This window comes from Apteryx rowi, unplaced genomic scaffold, assembly GCF_003343035.1.
Source record: "Apteryx rowi isolate R43461 unplaced genomic scaffold, aptRow1 scaffold_16, whole genome shotgun sequence".
Classification (NCBI taxonomy): domain Eukaryota; kingdom Metazoa; phylum Chordata; class Aves; order Apterygiformes; family Apterygidae; genus Apteryx; species Apteryx rowi.
This window is the reverse complement of record NW_020447863.1, coordinates 5191681-5218302: the sequence shown is the minus strand read 5'-3', so window position 1 is coordinate 5218302 and position 26622 is coordinate 5191681. Positions and strand designations below refer to the sequence as shown.

General features: G+C 50.1%; 3 protein-coding genes across 4 annotated transcripts; 2 read left to right on the top strand and 1 right to left on the bottom strand.

The window, feature by feature from the left end:
• WDR31 (WD repeat domain 31) lies at positions 1–13004 on the top strand. Its single transcript, XM_026059831.1, has 10 exons — positions 1–95; positions 2289–2425; positions 3624–3753; positions 4272–4346; positions 8397–8541; positions 8642–8742; positions 9326–9393; positions 9551–9692; positions 10109–10271; positions 11121–13004. Exons 2-10 carry the CDS (start codon positions 2379–2381, stop codon positions 11273–11275), a joined length of 1026 nt encoding a protein of 341 aa, XP_025915616.1. The 5' UTR covers positions 1–95; positions 2289–2378; the 3' UTR covers positions 11276–13004.
• A 487-nt stretch (positions 13005–13491) lies between these two features.
• PRPF4 (pre-mRNA processing factor 4) lies at positions 13492–22099 on the bottom strand. Of its 2 annotated transcripts, XM_026059829.1 has the most exons (14): positions 22028–22099; positions 21107–21284; positions 20764–20950; positions 20457–20544; positions 19600–19679; positions 19239–19332; positions 18221–18315; positions 17838–17896; positions 17067–17190; positions 15662–15751; positions 14479–14601; positions 14215–14322; positions 14015–14133; positions 13492–13796 (listed from the first exon to the last, which is right to left on the bottom strand). In XM_026059829.1, exons 1-14 carry the CDS (start codon positions 22097–22099, stop codon positions 13603–13605), a joined length of 1611 nt encoding a protein of 536 aa, XP_025915614.1. In that variant the 3' UTR covers positions 13492–13602. The 2 variants fall into 2 exon arrangements, with proteins under 2 accessions (XP_025915614.1, XP_025915615.1); XM_026059830.1 differs by lacking the exon at positions 22028–22099 and having other exon boundaries at positions 19600–19673; positions 21107–21190.
• Positions 22100–22411: 312 nt separating this feature from the next.
• On the top strand, positions 22412–23093 carry CDC26 (cell division cycle 26). Its single transcript, XM_026059828.1, has 2 exons — positions 22412–22584; positions 22792–23093. Exons 1-2 carry the CDS (start codon positions 22426–22428, stop codon positions 22963–22965), a joined length of 333 nt encoding a protein of 110 aa, XP_025915613.1. The 5' UTR covers positions 22412–22425; the 3' UTR covers positions 22966–23093.
• The last annotated feature ends 3529 nt before the right edge of the window (positions 23094–26622 follow it).

Sequence of the window (26622 nt, the reverse complement as noted above, 5' to 3'; positions counted from 1 at the left end):
CCTCCCGCTGCCCTCCGCAGCTGGGCCGCTGCTTTCCAAGCGACGTCTCTGCTGTGCCGTTAGGTGTAATGAGGAGCGTCTGCAGGGGACACCAGGTGACCGACCGCCTCAGCCCTCGGCACCGCGGGTGGCAGCTCGGGGCAGGAGGCGGCCGCAGCCCTGCAGCGAGAAAGCTGCTTCGAGATAACGAGGTTTTCTTTAAACAGATAAAATTTCCGGCCTTTGCCTTTGCCGACAGGAAAGGTTTAGCTTTGCCCGTAGGAAATCCTGGGGGATCGAGTCGTGCGCTCGTTACTGCGAAGCGCTGCGGGAAGCCCCGTGCGCCGCCTTTGCGCGGGGTTGCTGCGCTTGTTTGCTTTGCGCAAAGCCCGCCGTGCCCGGCGGCGTGAAGACTTTGCAGCAGCCCCGTCCGTGCTTTGGTYCTGCCACGCTAAAACCGGGCTTTATTTACAGGGGAATCACGGCCCTCGTGGCGCGCCCACCGGCTCAGCGTCGCTTGTTTTAAATGCAGAAGCTGTTTGCTCGGCTTCTGCGGGTTTGTGCTGCTTTTGCCAAGGTTTTGCAAAACGCTTCAGGAAAAGACGCACACGTTTCGCTGGATTTAAATGCCCCTTTTCTATGGCTAAATGAAACGTGTGCGTTATTATTGCTATTATTCGGCACTGCATTGAGGTGCTCCCTCTGGGGCACTGCACGAACATACAGCGAATAGAAGTTTATGATCTAAAGCAGTGGAAATTGCTTTCCCTTCAAAATATGTTGCCTTTACATGCAAAATCCTGGTGAAAGACACGTCTGATAATGTGTTTTTCCTGCTGTTTTATACAGCTGATATCACTGTAATTAAAAAATCAGAATTAAGGTCTTAGCTTTTTCCTAGAATTTTATTTTGCAGGTGAAAAAACTCCCCGTGTTCTCTTGTTGTCAAAGAAAAATCGTGTTTGTTCCTAATGTACTGAAACAATTTGCAAACTCGATCTCCGTCTGACTGAAGGAAGTAATTTACCAAATTAACACTGCCCCGAACTGTGAGATTTATTTTCCTTTATATCTTTGGAACATGCAAACTCCCAGATAGCACAAGCAGAGATTAGCTAGGTCTTGCTAATTGCTTATCACAAAGGCTCTCAGGGTAAAATTAGAAAGGGAACGTTTGGTAGAAAACTGGCGCCTCTCACTTGTTGCTTCCGGTGTTTGGTTTTCAAGTTTTTGTGAGCAGAGACTTGAAGCACTTTTTTTTTTTTCCTTTGCTAGAAGCAGCATCTTGATTTTTTTTTTCCTGATTTTTATTAGCAAAAAAACTACACGTCTGGAAGACGGGAATGCTAATGTGCACCTAGCACGGACTGAATTCAATCCAATTAGTGTGTCTGGAGCTAAGAGGAATCCAATTACTGTGAACGGCAATTCCCTGACATTGAAATGGGCTTGTTGGCCGTGGCCCTTCCTTGTGTGCCGCCGCGGTGGGTGTCTTTCCTGAGCTGGCGTCGGCATCACGCGCGAGGAGGACTGGTTTCCCAGAAAGGCAGGAATGAGGGGAYGGCTCTTTGCTTTCTTCTCTCCCCGCTTTCTGCCCAGCCTGTGACCCGCAGCGGTGGGTGGGAGACTCGGTGCGTCTGCTAAGAGATTTAGCAAGGTGGTCTTGTTTAGCCTCAACCTGGGGCTGGAGTTTGGACATGGAAGCTGCTGTTCCCAAACCATTACTTGGCCTAAGCTAAGACCAGCTGAGGCTTTACATTAAGTCAGGCTGAACGAGTTGAGTTCAGGCTGCCCGTGACTGACGTTATCTTGGTCTAAAGCTGCAATCACATCAGTCAGCCGTACAAACCAAAGTCTGAAGTTGTTTGCATCAGCCAGTCTGGAAACTGGGATCTCCAGGGAACCTGGAAGCCAAGACCATGGTGGCTGGAGATATTCCCCAGCCTCATGTCCAGTGGTCGAAGAGCATCAGCCTCTGYGGGCTCTCAGCTTGGGGGTCTCTCTTCTTGACTCACTTGCTGATTTCCATGAAACACCTAAGAACCTAATGGTCTTTAAACCTGTCAGAGTCATTTGGAACGGGCCAGCTCAGAGGCAGAAGGATCAGTAACCTCGGTTTTGAAGCTAGTCCTGCTCTAAGCAGGGGTTTTTGCCTAGAGACTACCAGGTGTCCCTTCCTCTGATTTCTTCTTCTCTGATTCTAAACGAGGTTCAAATGGCAATGCCGTGTTATCAGCACCTTATCCTGGGTGCGTAAGGGTCAGAAATCTCTGCGGGTTCTGGGTAACGTTGTGTCTCCTAACCTCCAGGTCGTGTCRCAGCAGCGAGTGCCCGAGCTGCTGGCGCTGTGATGCCCGCCGCGGCTCGCTGGAGTTGGAGCCGTGCGCTTTGKCAGTGCTATGGGGAAACTGCAGAGCAAAACCCACCTCCACACCTCCAAATACAGGTAAAAGCCCCAGATGAACAAGTCTTAATAAACCAGACTATAGGAGTGAACAGAGAACAGCAAATGAACAGAGGATATAGCAATAGGGAATATAGCAAGTATCTGTTTTAAGTTGTTATTAATGAATGTATGAATCCGATTTGCATTTTTGACTCCTGCTTCTGAGGTCTGCTCAGCTCCTTGGGGGACTGAAGTCCATGTGTAGCTCCCAGGAGTGGCCGAGCATGTAAGCGTGAGCAGCAATCATGCRCTGTGATTGCTTATTCAGAGCAACCTGCATGCTAAAAACGCCAGGGGTGGCTGTTTGGCCAAAATATCCAAACTGCTTCACTGCCTCCTCAGAGACTGTCATAACTTTCATCAGCGGTGGGAGCAGGATAACATAGATCTTAGTTTAGTGTTTTCTGTGAAAACGGCTCCTTTGCCAGAACAAGTATCCCTCTGTCCGGTGTGCTGCGGACCGCCTGAGAAGCCGGTGTGAGCCGCTGAGCGGCAGAGTGCGCGCTTGAATCCTGGCAGTGCGGGCTGAATATTGGTAATTTTGCTGTGGCACAACTGTATGGGAGGAAAAGAGGGGTCCAGCCGGCGGGAGGAGGCAGCCAGCCCACAATAAATGCAAGGGGGTTACTGGTAAGTCCACAAGGACGTTTGCTCTGGCATTCAAGATATAGTTGTATTTCCAGCTTCCTCCACCTTGGCGGGACGGAGGGTGACTCGTGAGCCTGCAGCCTCCGTAATTAGGTATTTGGAGCAAAAAGGGTGATCTCTGCCTGGGGATGAGCTGGGAGCACAGAGTGGCAGCAGGGGCACCAGGAGTGCTTTGGCAAAGCTSGTTTCAAAGAGCAAAGTTGTGGTCMCAGCCAGGACGGTAGGCAGGCTTGAATGCCGTTGACGTAAGCGATCCCAGGAGACTAGTAAGATTGAAATGCAATGTTTTTTCTTTGCACTGGCATGGAGTGAGTAAACACCTAAATATTTAGCAGCTACGGAGGCGGAATCTGCTTCCTCTATCTCGCCCAGTCCAGCAGACACATTTGTCTACGCATAGCTTGCCTTTGGCTTTCTGAAATCAGATGTTATTGTTCTTTAGTTCACTACCACTGTTGTCTTCTCAACATCAGTCTAAGTGGGGAAAGTCACCCTGACTTGGCCATAAGATGTACTGCAGCTCCTGCCGCTGTCTCTCTCCTTGCTGCAGGGCTGATGGCTCCGCGGAGAAGACGGGACCTGTTAGAGCTGTTCAGCAGTACAGCCCTGTGCATGCCGATGCGGTCACTTCCGTGGCTGCTCTCAAACCTGACCTCTGCGTGTCCGGAGGAAAGGATAAGGTAAGGTACATGTCCGTCACAGGGGACAAAAGGCAGTCAAAGACAAGAAAATATTTCTGGAGTTGTTTTGCCAGGGAGGCTAGGAAAATGAGGCGATGTGGCTCACATGTGACCTTTAAACGTTTCCGTGAATGATAACAACTTCAGCACTGATTTTCCTGGATATAGAAGGAGAAGATGAGCTCAGAGCGTGAGGGCACACACTGAATCACACTGGCTCGGGTGTGAAAGTCCCTCCGTCTCCCAGAGTCCGAGCCCAATCAGAAATTCAAAACCAGACAAGTGGATTTGTATACAGTGATCTCACCTTGGGGAATTAATGCATGACCCGCCAGGCTCCATGGACATGGAACGGATCTAGAATGAGAATTCCATTTCAGCTGTAGCCTGAGGCAGGGTGCACAAACAGTGGGTGCACAAAGACTGAATGAGGAGCTGTCTCTTAGAAAAAGCGTGAAAAACCTTCTTTGGTCCGTGCTCCTGCTGCTGCTGATTCCTTTCACGGGCTCTCTCCGCAGAGCGTGGTTGTATGTAACTGGAGATCCGGAGCCGTACTGAGGCGGTTCGTTGGACACGAACGTGAGATCACCAAGGTGAGCGCCAACTATTTGAGTACAGTTGGGGTGTTCCATGCTGTTACGTGGCAGAAACTGGGAAAACAGGAACAATAGAGTGAAGGTTTGTCATCCACAGAGGGCTTGACCTTGTTCAGTCAGAAAGCAAGCCGCAGAGTTTGTCTAGGTATCAGAACTCGTTAGGTTTTCCCCAGGGCTCCAACTGATCCTTTGCCCAGAAAAGAAGCACCAAGTGGTTGTGTCCAGACCAAACAGGGCTCCAGGAGGCTTGGACACATGCTTATTTTTCCACTTGAGAGGCTGCATGGCAGAAAGTCAGGATAAATTGCTCGGTCGAGTTTTTGATTCAGGGATGATGTTCGCCTTTCTTCACGTCTCTGTCTAGTAGACTTGGACACAAAATAACAGCCGTGCGCAGGCAGAGTGGGGCCTTAATCTTCCAGGTGACCTCCTGATTGCAAAGCTAAATATACTCCCTGAGAGCAAACATGCCAGGATGGGTACGCACTACGCATGACGTGGCCAGTGCACATCCCGGCTGAGAACAGCCCCGGTTGTCCTTTGTGCGGTGAGATGTTGAAGGCAGGAAGGGAATATTGCAGTAGGAAGGAGAACTTAGGGGACACAGATTCAGACTTCACACTTCATTCATCCCGCTGCTCAGAGTAATTTTATCTGGGTTTATCTGTTTTTTTAAGGAAGTTTTTCCTGTAATGTTAATAGTTTCTGAGCCCAGGACGGGGAGATTTTGCAACATTAAGTTGATTCCAGTTTTTTCTTTCAGGAAGCTCTAGTGGCTGCAGAGCAGGAATTCACACTTGGCAGCAAGGTGTCTTTGTATCAGGAATGTGATTTTTCTTATTCTTGGGATAATATGTTTATACTTTGGCCATTTTTTTGCCTTTAAAAGCCTCAGTTTGTGCATGCTGAGAGTATGTAGACTTCTCTTATTTTTCAGAGCTCCCTGTTTTTATATACAACTCCATGCCCCATCTCCTCATGGTTGCTATTTGTGCACGTATCCTTCCTGCAGAGTGGAGCTGACATGATTTACTGGAGTGAGAATTTCATGGTAACTGCAGCTCCCAGTCAGGTGCCAGAACTGAGAGCAGAAAATCTGTTTTCTTTGCTTTCTTTCCTTCCCCATCTTCCCCAGGAGACTCCTTCCTTGAGTAGAAGAAAGCTGCCCAGCTCAAATACTAGACTGAGAGGCGAAGGGCAAAGTGAGGCAGCAGCAGTGAGTAGGTGAGGTCCCAGACCTGGTGGGGATGGGAGTTGGGTGAGGACACAGCGAACCAAGGTTCCCTGGGAAAGGAGTCGGGAACCCCCAGAGGCATCAGAGGAATGACAGTGATGGGATGCCACAAGGAAAACGGTGATGGATGGGAAGGAGGGAAAAGGGTGTAAAGAGGAACAATGAGAGAAAATAAGAGGAGGGGATAAAAGGAGACTAGAAGTGGCTGGACCAGGGCTTGGAGATTAGGAACCCCCTACCCCACCTAAGTAAACAGGAGGGGAGTGGATGTGAGGCTACAAGCCATTAAGCCTGCAGATATCATCATCCCTCAATAGCTGTTTGATTATGGAAAGATGTAGGAGAAAACAAGAAAAAGACAAGAGAAAAGTTCTAAAGAAACATTTATTACCCAAGAAAACGCTGAGAGGAGGAGAGCTTTTGGGCATGACACTGACTGGGGTGAGACGAGTGCAGCTCTCACCTCCTAGTGCTCCAGAAGTGAGACTTTACTGCCATCCTGCTTACTCGCCAAGGCAATACATGTAGAAATACCTGTCTCAACCACCAGTTTCTTCCCTTAGTATAAAAACCTTCAAAGAGGCCAAACAATGAAAGGATCTGCTTAAAAATGAAGCTATCCTGCTGCAGTGAGCGGCTTCCAAGAGCCCACCCGCAGCCTGGACAGCAGTCCAAGGGGCATCCCTGACCTCCTGGAGTCCGGGATCTGGGAGCTCAGTCTGTTTCTGCACTCGCTCTGGGGAAAGTAGGTTAATCCCTCTGTCACCTGCAGCTCTGGTCACAGGGGAGGTGATCAGAAACTGTCCCACCTCGCTATAGGCCTGCTTGGGTTGGTTTCRGAGCTATGGCCTATGCTGCTGCCTGGGACTCGCGCTCATACGGGAGGCAGCAGGAGGAGAGATGGCATTTAACGGTCRTGACAAGTGTCTCCAGACAGTATGCAGCTGAGTTAAGTGGTCTCTAAGTAACTTTGCCATTAATCCCTTCCTTTCAGGAGCATCTGTTGTCACTCTGTTCTAGCGGTCAGGAAAAGAAACTACCCTTGAGGAGAGGAGAGGTCTGTTCCTCCATCAACCATGGTTTTTTTCTTGGTGATGAGCTTATTGCTTAGTGTGTCATTGTCGTGATATCTCTGTAACTCCACAGCACCTTTTGGGACTAAGAATTCATTGTTGGTGCTTCGTTACTTCTTTCCTCTCTGAAAATAGCTTGTGGCTTAAGTTTGGCATGAAGTGCTCTTCATCCACCTCCTGGGACCGTCCTGCGCTTGTGTCTGCTCCTGGTGCATCTGTTTGGGAGCTAAAGCCCCACGCTGGATTGTCAGTTGTGCCATGCAAGACAAACCAAGTGGCCTGAGAGTCCTGCAAGCTTTATCACTGGCCTCTCTCCAGACCATTTTTGGTGGCCCCTGGCAGTGGTGGGGCTGAGGCAGCAGAGTGTCAGAGGAAGCAACCATAAGACCCTGCTGTTCCCAGGATATCGTGTCCCTCTTCCTTTCTACCTTGTCTGCAGCGGGCCTCTCTGGCAGTTCAACATGAGATATCCTAGGTACCATCTCTCAGTTGGCTGGCAGCACGTTTGGTGGGGTTGATGGTAGGAGCCAAACTTTGTAATGACAGGAGAACAGTCGTCAGCTGCTACAGATGTAATTCCTAGCCTTGTCTACAGCTAAGTGCATTCAGCAGAGTAGTCAGCAGATCCTGAGGCCGTAGGGTATGGTCCATTAACCTCTGGCTGGTGGTCAGCCCAAGGACACCCCTCACAAGTGGGAGACACTGAGGCGAATGGTGAAAATGGTTCTCCTGCAACTCCCCCAGGAGTCAAACTTGCACCTGTGAAACTGAGAGCTGGTGTGTATTTAGTCTTTCTCGCCTAAGACAGCTCATCAGTCCCACCCTTGAGATTGGCACCAAACTGGAATCTAGCATTTGTCTACCTGAGCCCAGTAGGARAGAGCTCATCCCCTTTAGGCAAACACAGCTGGTCTCAGCCATTTGTTCACCAGGTCCTCAGTCCCTCTCAGGTTCATCATCACTGTCCCCTCTTCAAGTCYCAGGCTGAACCACGAGCTGCCTTTTCTTGCCTGCTTGAGACCAGATAAATCACTTGGGTTAACCTTTTGCGTTGCTTCATAAAGCCGCTGCCAGTGAGGTGAACTATGAGGCTGAAACATCAAGTGCTCTCCAGGTTCAGATGTTCTTACTTGGGCTGTTTTATTATGCTGCCTCTGTTCTTCATGCTGAGTTTCTTTTAGGTTTTCACAGGCTATTCCCAGCATGTTCTCCAGACTGTCTCCGGTTAGGGCATACCTGAGGGCACGTGGAGATGCTGAGGGCTTTTTCTTCCATGGTTCTTACTAGATCTAGATGTCTTGAAGCTGTTGTCTTTGCAGGAAGACCAAACAGTGACAGGTCTGTACAGGTTTGATGGTGCACCACGGGTTTGATGAAGGCACCATTTCAGGGCAAGGAGAGACATAGCGAATCACACTGGCAGGCTAACCTCCCTTTGAAAAATTCCCTTTTAAGGGTAGGGAATCAGAAGGACCCTGGAGACCTTCTCTGAGCTTGGCATTCAGGGCAAGAGAGAATTGGTCTCGCCAACTCAGCATTGTTATTCCAACCTTGCAGTATCATTATTGCTCCTGACCCAAAACTAAAAACAAAAAGTGCATTTTGAAGGTCAGGCACTCCTCTGGTCACATTTATGCACTTCTGGAGCTTTGTCACGGCAGCGGGAGTGCTGTGTGTTCCCTGCGTGCTGCTGGCTCGAGCAGGATGTCTGAGGTACATCTCCCATCTTGTCCTGGGCAGGTCACCTGTGCCCTTGACTCAAACAGAATCTTCAGCGCATCCCGTGACAAGACCGTGATGATGTGGGAGCTTCTCRGGACTTCAGGACCAAGGCAGCACTTCCCAGGACACGACCTGGTCGTTACTGGACTAGCCGTGAGCCCAGGTGAGGCAAAACTGACTCCTATTCCCCAAACGGTGATTTCTTTACAATGTTTCTTTACAATTTTTCTTTACAATTTTTGGACATTAACTTGTGGTTGCAGATGCCTCCCACCTGTGCACGGGTTCACGAGACAACACCGTTTGCAAGTGGGATGTAGAGACGGGGGCGCGCCTGTGCAGAGCTGGTATCTCCAGGAATCTGGTAGGAGCCGCTGGTTCCCTTTGCCCTGTAGAGGCAACTCTGCCTCCTCAGTCGTTTTGCATGTAAAACTGCGCAAAGAGGATTTGCCCTGAGCTTGGCGCTACGCTAAGCCCAAGATGTGCTGCACGGGTGCCTAAGCACTTGTGGAGATTTGAACTTGAGGCTGCTTACCCTCTTTTCCAGGGAAAAACAAACCCCACTAGCMCAAGGATACTGAGACACATACAGCAATTATTAATGCCTAGTGCTGAGCGGAGTCGTTAGGAAGTTTGTTCTGTGGTGGGGTCTGTATCTCCTTTTGCATCAGCCCGGTGGTGGAGTTGYGGGTGTCTTCAGGTGCCCGTGCTTCCACGGTGCTGGGTCCCGTTCAGCGTTGGTGCCTCCCTGCCTGCTGATAACCACATGGGACTGAACCTGTCGGCCCCAGTAAGGGAGCAGCACTGATGGGAAACAGAAAAAAAATGCACCCGGCGTTTCCTGCTCAATACGCAGCGCAAGGAGAGCGAGGACGGGGGAGCTCTGTGGTTCTGCATTACAGGCGGACGTCAGCCCGGGCTGCCTGCTCATCYCTTCCCCTCCGCAGGTAACACATCTGTGCTGGGTTCCTGGGGAGCCTTACGTCGCGCAAGCGTCAGAGGACAAAATGATCAGGTAAATCTTACCGGTGGCCACGGAAGAGGCAGTTCTAGCTTGGGGAATATGCCAGCAGATCATGGAACGAAGAGAGCGGTCGATCCGGGAAATGGGGATGTGCCCGTCGTCGCGGTAATGTGTCAGAGCCCCCCCTTCCCCGCTCTTGTGCTTTCAGGATCTGGGATAGCCGGGAGCTGCAGGTGGCACATACGTTCCCGGGCAAGCGGCACATTCAGACGTGCTGCGATGTGAGCCAGGACGGGCGCTACTGCGTCAGCAGCAGCGGCGGCTTCGCTGGGGAGGGCTGCGAAGCAACCGTGAGTTTGCTGGGCAGCAATTCCTGCGTTTTCTGGTCTTCTGCTTTTTCTGCTCTTCTCTGATCTCCATGGCATGCAGCAGATCAGTGCCCAGAGGGACTGCTCATGGTGCTTGTTTGGCTTCACACTGGTATCACCAGCTGGGCCTGAGGCTGCTGGTCGAGCTCCTCAGTTTCTTCCTGTCTCTCCCTTTCGTGAGTCTTCTGTAGCAGCAGATGTTCATCCTTATTAAAGCACAGGGACAAGAGTTTTAGGGACTGCGAGGTTCTTGCAGAAAGCCTGGAAGGGACCCCTGACTCAAGGTGCTCTTTAAACAAAAACACTTGCTTTCTTTGTAAAACAGCTCCGTGTCATCAAGTGACRGTGATGGAGCCAAGAAGTTACCCGGACTCTAAATGCTTCCCGTTGCCTTGCAGCTGTGGGACCTGCGGCAGACGAGGAGCCAAGTGCGCGAGTACAGAGGGCATCTCCAAACCACCGCCTCGTGCGTCTTCCTTCCCCGGGGCCTGGCTCCGGCCCCCCTCATTGCCACGTCCTCGTACGACTGCAAAGTGAAGCTCTGGGACCAGGACAGCGGAGGTAGGGGAGGGAGCTGCCCACCGAGCAGGTGTCACCCTGGGCTGCCACAACCGCTGCCTTGGTCTCTGTCTCCCTGCGGTGATGGGCTCAACTGAGCCTGTAACCTCTGGGTTTTACTCGAATCCGGCCACAGGGCTGGGATGGAGGAGATGGATACGCCCCAGAGCAGCTGGTGTTGCTCTCCAACAGAGGATATTTGGGTATGTAACACYGGGGGGGATGAGCCTCCTTCCTAAACTGAAGGAGACAAGGAAGAGATGACCTTCATTCATAGGTGTGAACAGGGCTTACGGGGCTCTGGAAATCTGATTTCCGTTTCCCTCTTGGATTGTCATCAAAACTGCGTGTTGAACGTAACACAACCCTTAAGAAGAATTTTCCCGAGCCATAAGCAATTTTGGGGGGAGGAAAAAAAGCTCATGGGGAATGGCTCTGCGTGACCCCTGCTGCTCTGCCCAGCGGCACTCTGTCCGTCTGTCCGTCTGCCCCCGGGAAGGGGCTGAGCCCAATTGCAGCCTGGGTCCCCCCCGGCTGGCAACCGCCCGGCCGGGCTATGCCGAGACGCCGCGCGGGGCCCAACGCTCGAAGCCGGCGCGTCCCGTTGCCGTCGGGCCCGGCGAGCCGGGAGGGCGAGGGGGCCGCAGCTCGCCTACCTCCCGCCGCCCCCGGGAGGGGAGCCTGGCGTTCCCCTGCCGCCCGCCGGCGTTTACCCCCGGGCGCAAGGTTTAACGCGTTCCTCTTGCCTGTCTCTCCCGCAGGCAGCGGGCGTTTCTCGGCTCCAAAGCAGCRCTGCGCGGCGACAGCCGCCGGAGCTGCCGGCCCTGAGTGCCGTCCCCGTTCCCTCCGCAGCCTGCCTGGCCTCCCGGTGCCTCGGAGGAGCGGGCCCGCTGGCCTCGCTGGCTGCCTGCGACGCCGCCACGCTGCTCTGCGGCAGCTTCGACGYGGGGATTCGCTTGCTGCGGCTGAGCAGGCGCGCGGAGCTGGAGGAGGTGGCGGCGTTTTGACCGCGGCCACCTTTCCGGCAGAGGCTGGCTCGCTCGGAGCAGCTTTGCGGAGCCCGTCCCGCTGCCCACCGGCACCCGCAGCGCGGCGATGGATTTGGTCGTTTCATTTTGTAGCTCCCGGAAAGCAGCTAGAGCTGTTTAGATGAAAAGCCAAATTGTAGGTGCCTTCGGGCCCAGTTCTGACTCTCGAATGAGCCGYGTGTGTTTTATTTGCAAAACATCCAGGCTAGCTGCACGCGGCGTCAGTTAGGGAAGGAGAGATACGTGTGCTGCCCTGGACAGCGGTTCTCAGCGGCGACCCCTTGTCAGAGCGCTGCTGCCCCGCTCTAACAAAACTGGTTTTTAATGGGAGGAGAAGACGGCCTTGGACCATGTGCTGGAGCAGCCACTTGTACTCCAGGTGCAACGTGAGTAAATGCACCCACAGCAGCTGGGAGAAAATTCTTTAGCATCCAGAATCTCATCTTCGGAGGTAGAAACACGCTGTTGTCCTGCATGGGGGCCTGCTAGAGAACAAGCGGTAGCTGTTACAGTCTGCCAGGTTACACCCTTTCGGGTTGCTGCCCTTCTCCCGGTGGCCTTGCTTTGCAGCCCACCAAGTCCCCCAGCCACCATCGCACCAGAGGARCCTGGTGAGCATCGGTGCCACGGGCCATCCCAGCCACGCATGGACACCAGAGGGAATCATTACAGCGCGGGACGAACAGAGGAGCCTCGGGAGAGGCGGAAAGGCCAGTTGCGCCTCAGGTTGGTGACGCAGCAGCTCTCAGGCTCCAGCCTAGCCGGTGTGGGTCTGACTGCTCAGCAGGCAGGCTGGGCCGTGCYGCCCCGCAGGCTGGGCCAAGCGAGGTCAGCCCGTCCAGCACAGAGTCACCTCGTTTACGGTAGCACAGACCAAACACTGGTTGCTCAGAGATGGATCTTAGGGCAGCAAGATAAATTTTAGTAGACACCGCAGGAGCTACTAAACTGGCTTGCGAGCAGGTAGCTGAGTATCTAGGCTTATTAGACAGGAGGAGATGGCAATTAAATATTTTTCTGTTATTCACCGGCCTCTGGTCCCATACCTACATTTTCCTTGGGAATAAATAAAAGGTGGCATGCAGCAGATGCCACCTTACTTCTGGAAGGGAGGAGAAACCCACAGCACTCTGGTAGAAGGGGGGATGCAGTGATATTGCAGCAAAGCAGAATATCAACTCAGGAGTGGGGGGGTGAGGGGGCTGGTTCTTAGAACAACATGATCCCCAAATGCATTTAAGGCAAGTATCGGAAACAGAATTGTGTTCCAGTTTCCCAAGGAACATGGACAGCTGCTTTCCAGGTGACCAAAGGAAAATCTTCTCTTTTCTCCTGAAGACTTTTTAAGATAGCAGACAGAGATATCAAACTGTGTGTGATGTGAAGTACTTGTAACGTCTCTGTCCCTTAGTCAAACCCAGAAGCTAGGGTGCATATTCAGAACACATTTTGATTTTCCAGAACATCGCATTTGCAAAACTTTAAATTGAAGTTTAAACAACAAAAAAGGAAGTTCCTCACAGTGCAAACTAGAGCAAGAAAGTCCTACAGTGAAATAGCCTGCTCTGTATTAACTCAGGTGAGACACAGTAACAACTTTAACAGTAGATACCTACATGAATTTGAAACACCTAATTCTTGAGACAGCTCAAGGAGCTAGGGTATGAGATAGGGCATGGAAAATTAAAAAAATATCCCCTGGCCTTTAAAATCTACTGTGAGTAAATACAAAGGGGATACAGACTTCCACATTCAGAGACCAACTTTACACATGTAGGAGAAGGAGGGTACCATTTTCCTATAATTCTGACAGCCAGTATCAAGTTTGAAGCCATAGACTTCTACCACAGGCTCCTGGGAAACAGAAGGTGAGAAGGATGTTACTAGAGGCTGTACAACACGCTATACTTGAAGAGTTACGTAGCTATCTACAAATGTTTAAAAACAAACTGGAGAAAATCTGTGAGACTGGCTGGGAGGCAAGGTGATGCACCCAAGGTGATGCATGGGAGTAGATGGTTCATCTCCAAATTACAACAGAAAAACAATGTCTAGAGTGTAAAAATAAAGTTCTAAAAAGTGTGAGAAACTCATCCAGGTTTTGATTCCAACCAAGCCCTGGCAAACACAGATGCTTCAAAACCACCTCAACCAGGAAACCAAGACCAGCCAGTGACTACAGCCACCATAATGCATGTTGTGATAGCTGATTCCTTTTTTTTCTTTAATACAAAAAAGCAAGAATGTAAGAATGTCCAAGTTCAAAGCCATTAACATCACAGTTCCAGTTCATCAGAAACTCTGAGCTATTCCGCTGTCCACAGCTTGAAGGTTCTGTCATACGAACATGTCGCTATCAGTTGGCCATCGAGGGAGATATCCAGTCCCATTACCTTCCCCTCATGACCAGCCAGTGTTTTCAAAGGGGACCAGCCAGGGTGAGTCCAGATCTTTGCCGTGTTATCGTAAGCGCCTGTGAGCAGGAAGTTACCGTGATTGGCTGCAATTGAGGATGAGAAAAAGGGAGAAGTAAGATTTGCAAATAAAAAAGTGAAAAGTCTTCTACTGTTAAACAAGAACAGACCCTCTTGCCCTGAAGACGTGTTTGAGTTGTCCCCGGGAGTATCAACACTACAGCCTGTCATATGTACTGCCCATCCTGTGCCATCTCAGCTCAGGAAAGGCAGGGATAAGGAACACGTGACAGGAGATGCTTACGTTCAAACTTCACCCCAGTCACCAGGTTCTGATGGGCAGGAATGGTGTAGATGCACTTCCTCTGACGGAGGTCCCACACTTTGCAAGTATTGTCACCGCTGCCAGTTGCGATATGGTATCTGCCAAAGGAAGGACATACTCATGGAAGATGGTGTTTGTACTCAGAGTTTCCACGTAAACCGTGCAAGCTCCTTTCTTACCCATTTGGGGAGAAGTTAACCCCATAGATCTCCTTCAGGTGGCCTTCTAGAAACATGATGCAGCGTCCTGTGCGCAAGTCCCACACCCGGCCAAAAGCATCCAGTCCGCTGTGAAGAAAGAACCCATGCATTACACATCATAGACTTCAGCAGCTGTCAGAATACACTCAACCTCACCACCAGAATCACTGGGGCACTCGGAGTCAATCCACAACAAATCCTTGATAACGTTTCCTGTACAGTCTTTAGACAAAACAAACTCACCCAGTCCCAGCAAGAGACCCATCCGTGTGAAAGGCAATGTCGTAGACCCCTTTGCTGTGTCCCTCCTGATGGAGGATCTCTTCCTGAGCTTCCAAGTCCCACAAGCGCCATGAGTGATCATAGCTGTAAAAACAAAGCATTTATCCAACTAAATGCATTTTTCCGGATCCCCATTCTAACCTTATAATCCTGCTTGAACTGGGCACACATGTAACAGCTGTCAGCACATTTATGTGGGTTGGTCCAAAGCTTGGTCCGCTGTGTAGGAAGACATGGCCAGGGACGAGCCTGTCCACTCTGAAAAGTCAGAAATCCTCAGCACTACGTCCCTCAGCACGTCCCTCAGAGAGCAGGGAGCTTCCCTAGTTCCATGTAAACATGGCATCCTGCAACCTCAAAGAGATCGCGCAGCGGGTGACACTGTCTGCTGGCAGGCTAAGAAACACACTGTATGACAAGCATGCGTGGCCTCATCTGACGCCTTTCCCTTCCAAGCTGCTAGTGCTGGGCCCAGCTGACCTCAAGAAAGCCACCCAAACTGCCAGCTACAGACACAGGATGATCAATACAAGAGTAGAGGCTGCTTCTCTGCATTTTTTAAGCCCTTAGAATTGAAATTGAAGGAAGAGAGAGCAGAATGGAACAACGTAATTTATAAGGATCATCATCCTTAGCTGCCAATAAGAGTGTGGGTAACTCATCGAAATCCGCTTAGCGGTAGCATGCATTTCTGCTTCCGGAGCCAGCGTTTCAGATCATCTATGCGTTGCTCAGCTTCAGCGGAGCACAGTGGCTCCACTGGGTCTCTCCCATCAGTGTCAACGTCTGCCCCATACCACTGTCCCACTCACATCTCCTGTCCCACGCTCACTCACTGGTCAGTGGCAGACAGGGGGCTGCTCCCTTGGCAGTTGGAAATCTCCAGGGAGAATAACCTGTTATTTCATTAACTCTGTGGACATTTTATTTCCAAGAGGAGCAGAGAAAGGAGGTCCTACAGGAATCCCAATGACTTGCTTTTTTTTTTTTACATTGCAACGGCTCAGACTAGGTTAAGCTGTTGTCAAGAATGGCCGACTGTTGCCCATGTTGGACCCCCTTGCAGACAGGCAGTGACGCCTACCAGTTTACTAGCTGGACAGCTAATGGTAATGTCTTAAAGCAAATAACCAAATCCCCATACCAGGTAGTGCCCAGGAACCTTCCAGATGGGTGCCACATCACACGTGCCACTCTCATGGCGTGACCTTCGATATCTGCCACCGGCTCATCACTGAAAAACAGAAACCAAGTCATTGGACACTGGCCGGGGTGGCTGGTGCTAACGAGGCCTTTGCAGTCACTACAATCACAGTAAAACAGCTGACACTTAAATACACGCAAGACAGGAAAGCCAACATTTTTGACCACCAAGGGTATCTAATGCTGTCTTTGTTCACATAGCTAAAGCTCTAAGTGAAACTCCTTTAACCACACTTACATCCTCGGTTATAAAGCTCTCCTGGGATAATTACGTTATGAAAATTAACAAGGCCTTCATTATTTTCAGGCAGTTAGCAACTTGAACGTCAACAGCCCAGTGATGTCATTCTCAACCAACCGTGAGCTCTGGGCAGCAACATCTCGCAGTGCCTCGCAGAGAGTCGCCCTGACCTGCGTCAGGAGTCCCAGGCACCACTTTATTTAATAATGGTAACAGCAGAAACAAAACGCGGACTGCAGAGTAGGAGCTTCACTGTGATTACACAGAACGCGTCCCAAACTACGGCAAACCGCGCTATTCTCAAGGCTCTACCCGTGGCAGGCAGGCTAGGGGGAATATTTATTCTACCCTAATTGCACGCACCAGCTCAGCAGCCTTTAGTAGAAAATCTGAACAGCATCTAGTTTCTTTTTAACTGGCCAATTAAGGAGACATGGTCACATGAGACTGATAAGCATCTCTCTCTTGGCACAGGTATGCTTCTCCCAGGCCCAAAACCTTAGAAACGATACCTCCGGGCTAAGGATTATAAACCGAGGATCTCAGAGCTTCCGGAGGTACATTGCAAGGCTCTGCTTTTCAAACACGCAGACGCTAGAGCTTGGTGTCTATGCCACTGCCTTTTTCTCAGGCTGGAAGTAAATGCTGCCTATCTTCCAAAACCAGCTAACACTACGCAATGACACAGGGCCACTCGTTTTTGTTACAGGATGAACCTTTTGCGCATCATTATACATTTAGTTCATCCCTCTGTAAATACTGGTGTTTTCAAACATGACAAAAGTTCATTCCTTGATTCCAAAGATGGGGAATCTCCTGCCAGATGAAAGGTTTGAATGAAACAACCTCTGAACCTTCCATCCATCGCCCAAAGCAGTTTGCCAACGCTCAGCAGCAATTCTGACTTGATTCTTTCCAGACAAGTTCTCTTCACCTTGATTCCCCTAATCAGGATGATCTTTTCCTGCTGAAGAGGAACTGCTCTGATATAACTACAAGAAGAGGTTACATTTGCAGGAGGATGGCAAGTGTCTGATGTCTAAAAAACCAAAACAAACCCCAAAACAACAATGCTGCAGCAGTGCATGTCCAGTATCATTCTAACCTTTCAAGGCTCCAAAGTTTGACAGAACCATCAGCCGCACACGAGGCCAGGTTAACGTCTTTCTTGTCTAAGGAGACAGTGGCTTTGGGATGGAAGACTACTGCTCCTACGTTGGTGTTATGTCCTCAAAAGAAAGGAAGGAAAGAGTAAAAATTTACTATTTGCCATGAGATCTCGGCCAATTCTTCAGAAAAGCAGCACTTCTTTTGTTGCTGACTAGTCAAGGACCAAAGAACACTTTCATAGTGTCCTCCCRTGTTGGGTGAAGTTGCATTGTGACTGCCAGACACATCTGTACTGCAAACAGCTAAACTGCAATTCCAGTAGCACCCACTTAGAGTATCAAATGTCAAGTCTTGTAGTTGTCAAAACAAAATGAGATGAAAAGTCACATGCATGAATCAAGAGATTTTCCCTCATATTTGTATTTAGTCAAAGTCGCGACCACTGTGCAAGGAACTTCGCCGTTGTTCTCAAGTGAGCTGGCCAGGAATGTTGATATTTGACTCAAAACAACTAAACCCGGGTTTTGAAACAAACCAAACCAAAAAGCATCATTCAGAAACACAGAACAACAAGCTTAGGCCTTTCCTCATCTCAAAGAGAAAGGCCAGGACTTCTTCTGGAGTATAGGACACACACACACCCACATCCCATAAGTCTGAGTGATGCTCTTGTTAGAATAAAGTCTTTTGAGTCACAAAGCAATGCAGAATTCAGCCCAGAGGAACAAAAGAACTAAGCAAACRGTTTCAGTGAAAGTCTCTCTACCTCGTAAGGTATGAACAAGGTTGCAGTCAGGCACAGACCAGAGCTTGCACAGCCCACTCCTGTCGAACACAAGACATACGAGTCAGTGCAGGCAGGAACAGGAACCTCAAAGAACAGATCAAACACAGAGCTGCAGAACCACACTGGGAGTTTCTGCAGCGGCTATAATACCAGCACACTTTGAGCTACCAGCCACAAGAACAAACGGACTTAGATTAGGATCCCTGCAAAACTTTAAAACAGGGTGAAGACAGAGTTCAGAGTAGGAACAAAGAGTGCTTCTGAACTCTCGGGTTTCACAGACCTTCAATAACATCCCTTTCCTTCATTCCTATCACGTTCCCCCCCCTACTCTAAAGCAAGTGCTTTAAAAGAACACTTACCAACAGGCAGTAGCTAGGAATTTGGAATTGGGGCTGAAATGGCAGTAGGAAAGTGGGCGATCATCTCCAATCTGACTGCAGAAGTTATTCAAGGACTGAAAACAAATACAAAGACAAGGGCAAATAAGTAAAGTACTACCAAGCTAGAAAAAGCCTTGCCCAAAGAGTGAGATGAAGTAGGCAAACGTACAAAGGACGAGACAGAGGCCTTTGGAAAGTCACTTACGCAAAGGCAGGAGCTGCCCCAGAGCCACTCCAGCTCCACGCAGGAGGGCTACAAAGCCCTGACTCTGACTGATGTAAGCTTGCACTGCTCACTGGCACAGCTTAGCTCTCAACATGCCACCCGCTGTACTTCCACAAATAACCTCGCAGGCCTACTTTGCAACAACAGTTTTGACAGACAACCCACTGCAGTTTGGGCCTCTCTCTACATCTCATCCAACGAATGTGATCAGAAAGACTAGGACAGGCAGCGTGGTCTCTTGGGAGAGAACCAAATCCTCTAGCAGCTAACGCCTCTGGATGTAAGCAGAATTAGAGAGGCAACACACGAGCCATTCTGTTCAGTTAAGCCAGGAATCCGACTTAACATGCTGGAAAAGGGCATCTCAGAGTCATTCTAAAACATGATTTCCATTACTGTGTCCGTTATTATTTCCCTTGGTTTCATGCAATAGAGCCCACAGTACAGGAYGAGAAAAGCGAGCAGTCCCTTCCTAGTCAACTAAGCCTGTGACAAACTCAGGAAGCAATTTCTTTAGCTTCGCAGGCAAGCGACAAGGCAGTGCAGCGATGTCTTTCCATTCAGAGGAACAATTAAAGCAGGTCTCTGAATCGCTAAACAGGATTAGAACATGCTTTATGCGTATCACAGGAAGAGAGAGAAAAAGCAGAACTTTGCAACACGTGACAGGCACAAGCAGAAAACTACACACATCTGGASAGCCGCTGCAGGCAGCCGACCTCTTTCTGATCTCTTTTGACAAAAACGAAGCCGAGCAGATGCCAAACCTACCCTCAGGGATTTGTGTAGCTCCTGTCTCTGCGATGTTCTGGTTGCCTCTGGAATCTCTTTGAGCAGCCGGGCTTCTTCTAGCCGCTTCACTGCCCTGTGCAAAGCAAAATTAGAGTAACAAGTCCCTACGATTCCCCGGCCTTCTGCTGGAAACAGGCCTTTCCTCTGCCTTTCCTAAAAGCGGGCTAATGCCAGTGCAGTTACCAAGAACACAAGCTCTAATCTCGCTGGGTTTGGCTACCAGCACAGGTTCCCCGTTCTCTTGACCTCAAGTTTCCTGCGTTACCCACAGTGGGATTCACAGTTAGATTTGACAAAAGGCTGCATCTCTCTATTTCTCATTTGTTTTGTTTTTCCTTACCTGGGGAGCGAGTAGTTAGCAAGCCACAGCCTAGCTGTCTTCAGACTGCGGGGTCCTTCATGGTACCAGGTTTGCTGATACTTAAAGAAAAAGAATAAAACTAAAGAAAAAGATAATGCGATAGAGTTCTTCCATTCAGTTATCTTAGGTGACCTCCTCTTAGTACATAGCTGCCACCCACAGCACCTTCTCTTAAACCTTGCTGCCCTAAGGCCTCTGCTTTAAGGGGCTGAACTGGGGATTTTGCATAACTATAAGTCCTAGAAAAAGAGATTCAGACAGACAAGTCARATTCTCTGTCCTACAGATCAGATCCTGGCGTACTGCCATGTCCCACAAGCGTATTCCACTTGAACACAATCTTATTTTTACTTGACCATGTACTGCTGCTGATTTTACGGGATGATGTGTGGAGAAGGAGGGAGTAAAAAGGAAGCCTGGAGCTGCAGAAATTGTACTTCCTTACAGCAACCCTCCAAAATCATAAGGAAAAAACAGGCTCAGAAAAAAGAAGCAGAAAGAAAGAAGAATCAAAGACAGAACTAGATGTAGTGGCAGGACTATAGTTTTTTCTTCCTGAGTATGAAGATGATCAACAATAAAGAATTTACTAAATAACAGTCCCARTGCCCAGTCTCCTGGTCTATAGGCCATATGCAACGTGGAATTTGGCCTGCAGTACAAGCCAGACTTAATTCTCTTGATTTAAATACGTTGCAACCCTCACTGTCAGTCTGACTGAAACCAAAAGCACTGCGTGTATTAGAAAAGATCTAAATAAGGTCTCTAAAAACTTTTTAAACGTATTTCCTGCCACATTAAGAGCYAGCAGCACCAAAAAAAGGAGAAAATATTACCTCTTCTTTGGATTTTTTAGACTTGTCATCATCTTTCCTACTCTTTTTCAAGGCATCTGTGCCAACCACCGAAAGGATATTTCGTAATCTGAAAAGAAACATATTAAATCATATTCACTCAGTGAGTTGTCAGTCTGACAAACGATCATTGCCTCCCTTCTTCCACCCCCCAGAATTCTTGCTACATCACAAAGAAGCATCACTGATTAGAAGCATTCATTAACACCCAAACCACAAGAAATATTTCAAGAATTTGACAAACAGGGTGGCGTTAACCATTAACAACACACAAGACTGGGCACAGCACCTCTCCCTCCTTTCTGCAGGACCTTCTCCAAAGAGCGTGATGGGCTCCCCAAGGGCTCGTAAGCAGGCTTTCACTTCGGAGTCGTCAGTGGAAACGTTGATTTGCCGGGCTCTCTTCCTGCGCTCAAACTCGGCTAAGACTTCTGCCTGACGCTCGCTCATATGGTCTTCGAGATCAAAGACCTCACCTAAACCAAAAACGAAGCCATGAAATTGAAAGCAACAGCTGGACAAAGGCGTCACATTCTTGACTTTAAAYTATGCTCAAACCCAAACACAGAGACTTATGAATATGTCAAAATCAAGAGTGAGAATCAAAAGCTGACAGGGTTAAGCATTCTCACCGCTGCTTATGTTAATGTTGCCAGCCTCAATTGCAGCTTTCACCCCATCTTTTCCCAGCAGGCCRGACTCTCCCTTTGCAAGACGCTCTCTCTCCTTCTCTTCCAAACTGCCATAAAAGATGTGGGGTCTCTTGGGTGGAGGAGCATCGCTCTCCTCCGAGACCTTGCTCTTTGTGGCCTGGAAAGTAGAAGCGGAATTTTAAGACTTCTTCAGTGTGTTTTGGCTAAAAAGACGACATTCAACRAATGGCTTGGCTGTATGAGAAAGCACTGCTCTGTCAGAGAAAGTTAGTAAGGACATCATGAAAAGACCCCTGACACTATACATGAGATGCTAATTTTGAACAGCAAGGCTACACCTCAAGCGCAAAAAACCCAAAAGTTAGATGGCACGTTCAACAGACTTGCTTAAATTAGATTTGCAGCCTTTTCCATTTCTTTAGTGTTTGCTTGGGCATGTTTTTTAAGTCTCTCTCCCCCCCCACCTTTTTGTTTTTTAATATGAAGCTCTTCCCGATCTTGCAGAAGAACTTCTGGAAAAGGCATGAGATGTTGGGTGCCACCTCTCAATGCCCTCGCTGAAAAGCAGGAGATATAACATTAATTTTAAAAAAACCCTTTATTTCCAGACCAGAAGCCCGAAAGCAGGCTCTTCAGGAAAATCAAAGGAGTTTGTAAAAATCCCCCCCAAAATACCAACAGTCTGGGCACGATCCCTTTCAAGGGCTCGGGTGTTGCTGACTGCACTCGGGCCCCCGCCGCGCCACCGCTCACTGCTTCCCCGACACCCGGGACCTCCCCCGCCACGAAAACCGTCCCGCTGCCTCCCGCTCCCCCCTCCAACCGCGCGGGTATCCGGCGGGGAGCCGGGCGGGAGGCGTCAGGGCCCGGCCCCGGTCCCCGGCCCGGCCGGACACGCACCTCAGGGGGGGCGGGAGCCCGCGCGGGGGGCCGCGCGCCGCCGCGCGCCGCCGGGGCCCGCGGGGAGGCCATGGCGGCCGGCACCGGGAYACCCGCCGCGCCGCGCCGCTCCAGGCACAGCGGCTCGGGCGCCCTGCAATCACTTCCGGGGCGCCGCGCGGCGCCTGCCGGGAAGATTGGGCCCGAGAGCTCGGCGGGAAGAACGGCGAGCGCGGGACATGCTGGGAGGTGTACCCCACCCGTCCCCGGGTGGCGAGGAGCGCGGGGCGTGCCGGGAGGTGTGGCCCCCGGGGAGGGGCGGGGAGCGCGGGACATGCCGGGAGGTGTGCCCCTGGTGGCCGGGGATTGCGGGGCATGCCGGGAGGTGTGGCCCCCGGGGGGGGCGGGGAGCGCGTGGCATGCCGGGAGGTGTGGCAAGCGGCGCGCGCTCTCGCTTCTTGCCGGTGGCGGTGGCTGAGGCGGAGCGGCGGCGGGCGATGCTGCGGCGGAAGCCGACGCGGCTGGAGCTGAAGCTGGACGATATCGAGGAGTTCGAGAGCATCCGGAAGGACCTGGAGGTACGAGCGGGGCCGGGCGCGGCGGCGTGCGGGGGCGCGGCCTGAGGAGGGCGCGGAGCCACCCGGCAGCGCGCGGGGCCGGTACCGGGGCCCGGCGCGTCCCCTCCCCTCCCCTCCCCTCCCCTCCCCTCCCCCCCCTCCCCGGCGGCGGCGGCGGGTCCCTCCCGGGAGCGGGCGGGCCGTGACGCGGCGCCCTTCGCCTTGCAGAGCCGCAAGAAGCAGCGGGAGGAGGCGGAGGTGGCGGCGGCCGGCGAGGAGGCCGCCATCGCGCTGGGCGCCGAGCACAAGAGCCGGGAGCAGCTCATCAACGACCGCATCGGCTACAAGCCGCAGCCCAAGGCCGGCGGCCGCGCCGCCCACTTCGGCACCTTCGAGTTCTAGGGCCGGCGAGCCCCAGAGAGCTTTTTTTTTATTGTTATTGTTATTATTATTTAAGTTTTCCTCGTTAACAGGCCCGTGAATGCCCCCTGGCTGACTGTTCTGTTTTAAATAAATATGTCTTTTTTTTCTTTTTTTTTACAAACGTGCGAGCTGCTTTCACTGGCGGCAGAGAGCGCGAGGGCAGGGCTGGAAGCACCGAGACCGGTGTTCGCTTTGCGTGCACGAGAAGCAAAGCGGGGACTGAGCAGGTGCCCTGCTCCGCAGAGGAGGTAAAACACTGCTGCTGCCGAAAGAGGTTTGGGGGATCTTTTGATTTAGTAATCTTAAAAATTGAGCCAGCAGGATGTGTTCATTGAAACCTTCAGCTCTACAAGATCATCACACACACACACACACACACACACGAAGAAGAAGGGTGCTAGAAAGTATTTTATTAATGTTTTACAAGTCTGGGTGAATAAAGGCACTGGGTGTCATGGACCTGGGCCCAACAGGCAAAACTTCTCACAGACGCTCCTCTCTTTTTCTGAGAAGGCGAGGAAAGCAGCCCGCCACAGCTGTTAAAATGGACTAGTCCCAAACGTGTTTCACAGATGGCTGTAGAGCTGCTTTACAGCCAGGGGCACAGCTGGGGTTTGGATTGTTTCCTTTGAATGAAAAGGCCACAAAGCTCAATGCAGCAGAACATGCTGGGCACATGGAAATGGAACAGTATTCCATAGTTTCTGATTAAGCATTTTTTTCCTTTAAATCTATTCCTTTCCCTTCCATTCAGACCTGGTGAATGCATCATGCTGGCTGCATTGCTATGTAGCAAGAGATGTTTGTTGCTTGGATCAAAGGTTATCAAATATCTCCTTATAGACAGTGTTACATAAAAAACAGGAAGGTGGATTCATTTCTGATAGCAACTTATTGGCAAGTACCCAAATTTGTAACAGTGACTGGTACCGCTGTCAGTTGGATGGGTACAAAACTTAAAAAGTTAGATAACGCAGAGCCCTGAGAAGGAGTCTAGTGTGTAGCCAGGTGACCTAAAGGAAGCAAAATAAAAAATTGAAGCAGGTTGTCAGTATTTAAAGAATTCTCCGTTCCTGCCAGCCTGGGGAAGGAGGCAGAGCAGGCTGCCAGACCTTGGGGCCTCTATCAAAGCATCCATGTGGAATTTAGAGATGGAACAGGAAGTTTTCTCTACTCCTGTATAGCATGGTTTTTTACCATCTTCTGGTGCAGTAACCAGTTTTATTTTCAGCGTCTTGAGCAACAAAGTTCCAGTCATCTCCCTTGAAAGGATATTCCACAGCCTGTTACCATTCAGTCCCTGTTTTTCTCCCTGCCGTTTGTTCACCAGTCCAGCCTTGCTATTCACCTACTTCAAATAGTATTGAGTTTATATCCCAGGTTGTCAAACTATGCAAATTCCTTGACAGTCTTTTTAATACAGCGCTAAAGATGATTGAACCGTGGAGCCTTTGGCCCTGTGAATTTGGCAATGCTCCTGAAACCTCGACTAATGAATTAAAGCACACGCAGTGCAACTTTGACTCTACGGTATTCACTGAGAGTTACTTGCACATGTGGCAGCTGTGGTATTTGTGCATGTATTGAGTTAGGAGCGTTGGCTGGAGAAATGTGGCAGAAGCATGAACGTGATAGAACTGAGCAGTAGCAGAGCTAAAACCGAAACCTGAACAGGTTGACCCACTTYCGTGATAGTCTTGGCCATGTTAAAAAAAGAGACGTGGGGACTGTAAGCATTGGTAGGGGAGAAGTGGACTGGGAGGTTGTGCAGGGATGTGAGGGTGCATATTCACCCCAGCTTCTCTTTTTATGCAGTTGGAGRACTTGCATAATAGTGGGGCTAGGGGAAAGGTTTTATTGTGCTTGAGGTTTGCTAACAGGAGCAATGTTTGGGCAGTGACAGTTATTCTTGCACAAGGATAGGGACAGGAACAAGTAATGCGATTTATTGGTTGCGTAGTGGCAACACAAAGGCCCATCCCCTGCCTGAGGTCAGCAGCAGAACCCAGGGTAGAATTCAGTTCTCCAGAGTCCAAATCCAGCGTTCTCTTTCCTAATGTCTGTTTGGCTCCCTAATTGCTTCTGCCCTCCACTGTACAACCTGTTGCTGTGGAAAGAAGGGGGTGTTGTCACGTCTGGAAAGGTGGGAGCACCCTCTCTCCATGCGATCCAGGGAGGGCACATGCTGTAATTTCTGAGGGTTTAGTTTTGACATTTTATTTGCATCACCTTTGCAGCCCTTCTAGCTTCTATTCCTCCTCCAGGGAAATGCTCACCTTGTAGTTCAACACACACAGCTGTCCTTCACCCTTCTCAGGGATCACTGTCTGCAGTCTCCCAACCCTGACTTGAATCTCCACTCAACAGCCATTCATCTCTGTTGCAGTGCCAYGTTTTTCTTCGCTTATTTTCTCCTCCCAGTGAATTTCTCATTAAAAAAAAAAAAAGCCCATTCTGATGTGTTATGCTCAGTTTACAGTCTCCTCCTTTCCAGCACAAATCCCTTTAGGAAGCTGGTTTCAGTGAAACAACTCCAATTCCTTCTCAGGTTTCAGCCCACAGTTCAAACTAACATTGCCCAAGTTCACAGGGYGTGCCTTCTTCTCCAGGGCACGTGAAACCTTGGCTGTTCTTTTCCTCCTGCTCGTTATAATCCACCTGACAAGTGTTCCTAAAATCAAACATTCAGTATAGCTTCCTTGAAGGGGCTGCACCTACCTAGCAGTTACTGATCACAGCCCTGGGCATACGCAAAAAAAGCAGTGGTAGATTTGCAAATGTAAGAAATATTTTTGCCCCCGAGTTATGTTTTAGGACTATTGTGCTCCAAACTTGACTTACAACTCTTCCAACTGTTCTTCAGATTGGAAGGAGTCACAATGTTGACTAGAACAGATCSGGTTTTCCCATCTCACACCATGTGAAATTATGAGGGATTGCTCTGCTATGCATTCCCAGCATGCCCTAAATCCGACAGGGAAACATTTTAGGAGCAACAGAAGGAGGTTCCAGACATCCTTTGGTTGCATATGGAAAGAAAAACCAACCCAAACCCCTGTTTTTCTTGTGTGGATGAATACAACCTGGAATAAAACTCTGGGAGGGAGRGCTTCAGTATTCCTTGCTGCATACAGACATCCTCCATGACCAACGGGGTTTATTATTACATCTCCCCCAAATTTGTGTCCTTTGACCTCACCCTCTATACTGGAAAGCAGATCTGGGAGGCACTAGTTCCTCTTTCCATCTCAGCTTTCCCCAAACTCAGTGAAGTTTCAGTAGACTAAAGCAAACAGCTCCTTACCCATTAGCAACTTCCAGCATTCCCATTCTAGCAGCTTCGGGGGTTATCGCTCACGGCCAGCCACAGGCCCAGAAGATGCTGCTCCTTATTCTAATCCCCAGCCACAGGAAGGTGGACACTTAACCCCCGCTGCACACTCACGCTGRCACGACAGGCACAGAAGAGCAGTGCAAGAGAAAAGGGGCTGGAGAAGGCCAGACTGTATCTGCTTGGCCACTGCTCTTTAGTTAATAAATCCAGGCRCTTACTCTTGGAGTCATTTGCTGAATGTTTCAGTAGAAGCTGCTGGCCTCCTCTTTAGCTGCAGTCTCTGCTTTGAGGGTTATTTCCGA

Excerpts from the sequence above, each read along its gene's own strand:
- CDC26 (XM_026059828.1), top strand. The coding sequence starts at position 22,426 with ATGCCGGGAGGTGTGGCAAGCGGCGCGCGCTCTCGCTTCTTGCCGGTG. Across the intron at positions 22,585-22,791 it reads GCATCCGGAAGGACCTGGAG|AGCCGCAAGAAGCAGCGGGA; the intron begins GTACGAGCGGGG and ends TTCGCCTTGCAG.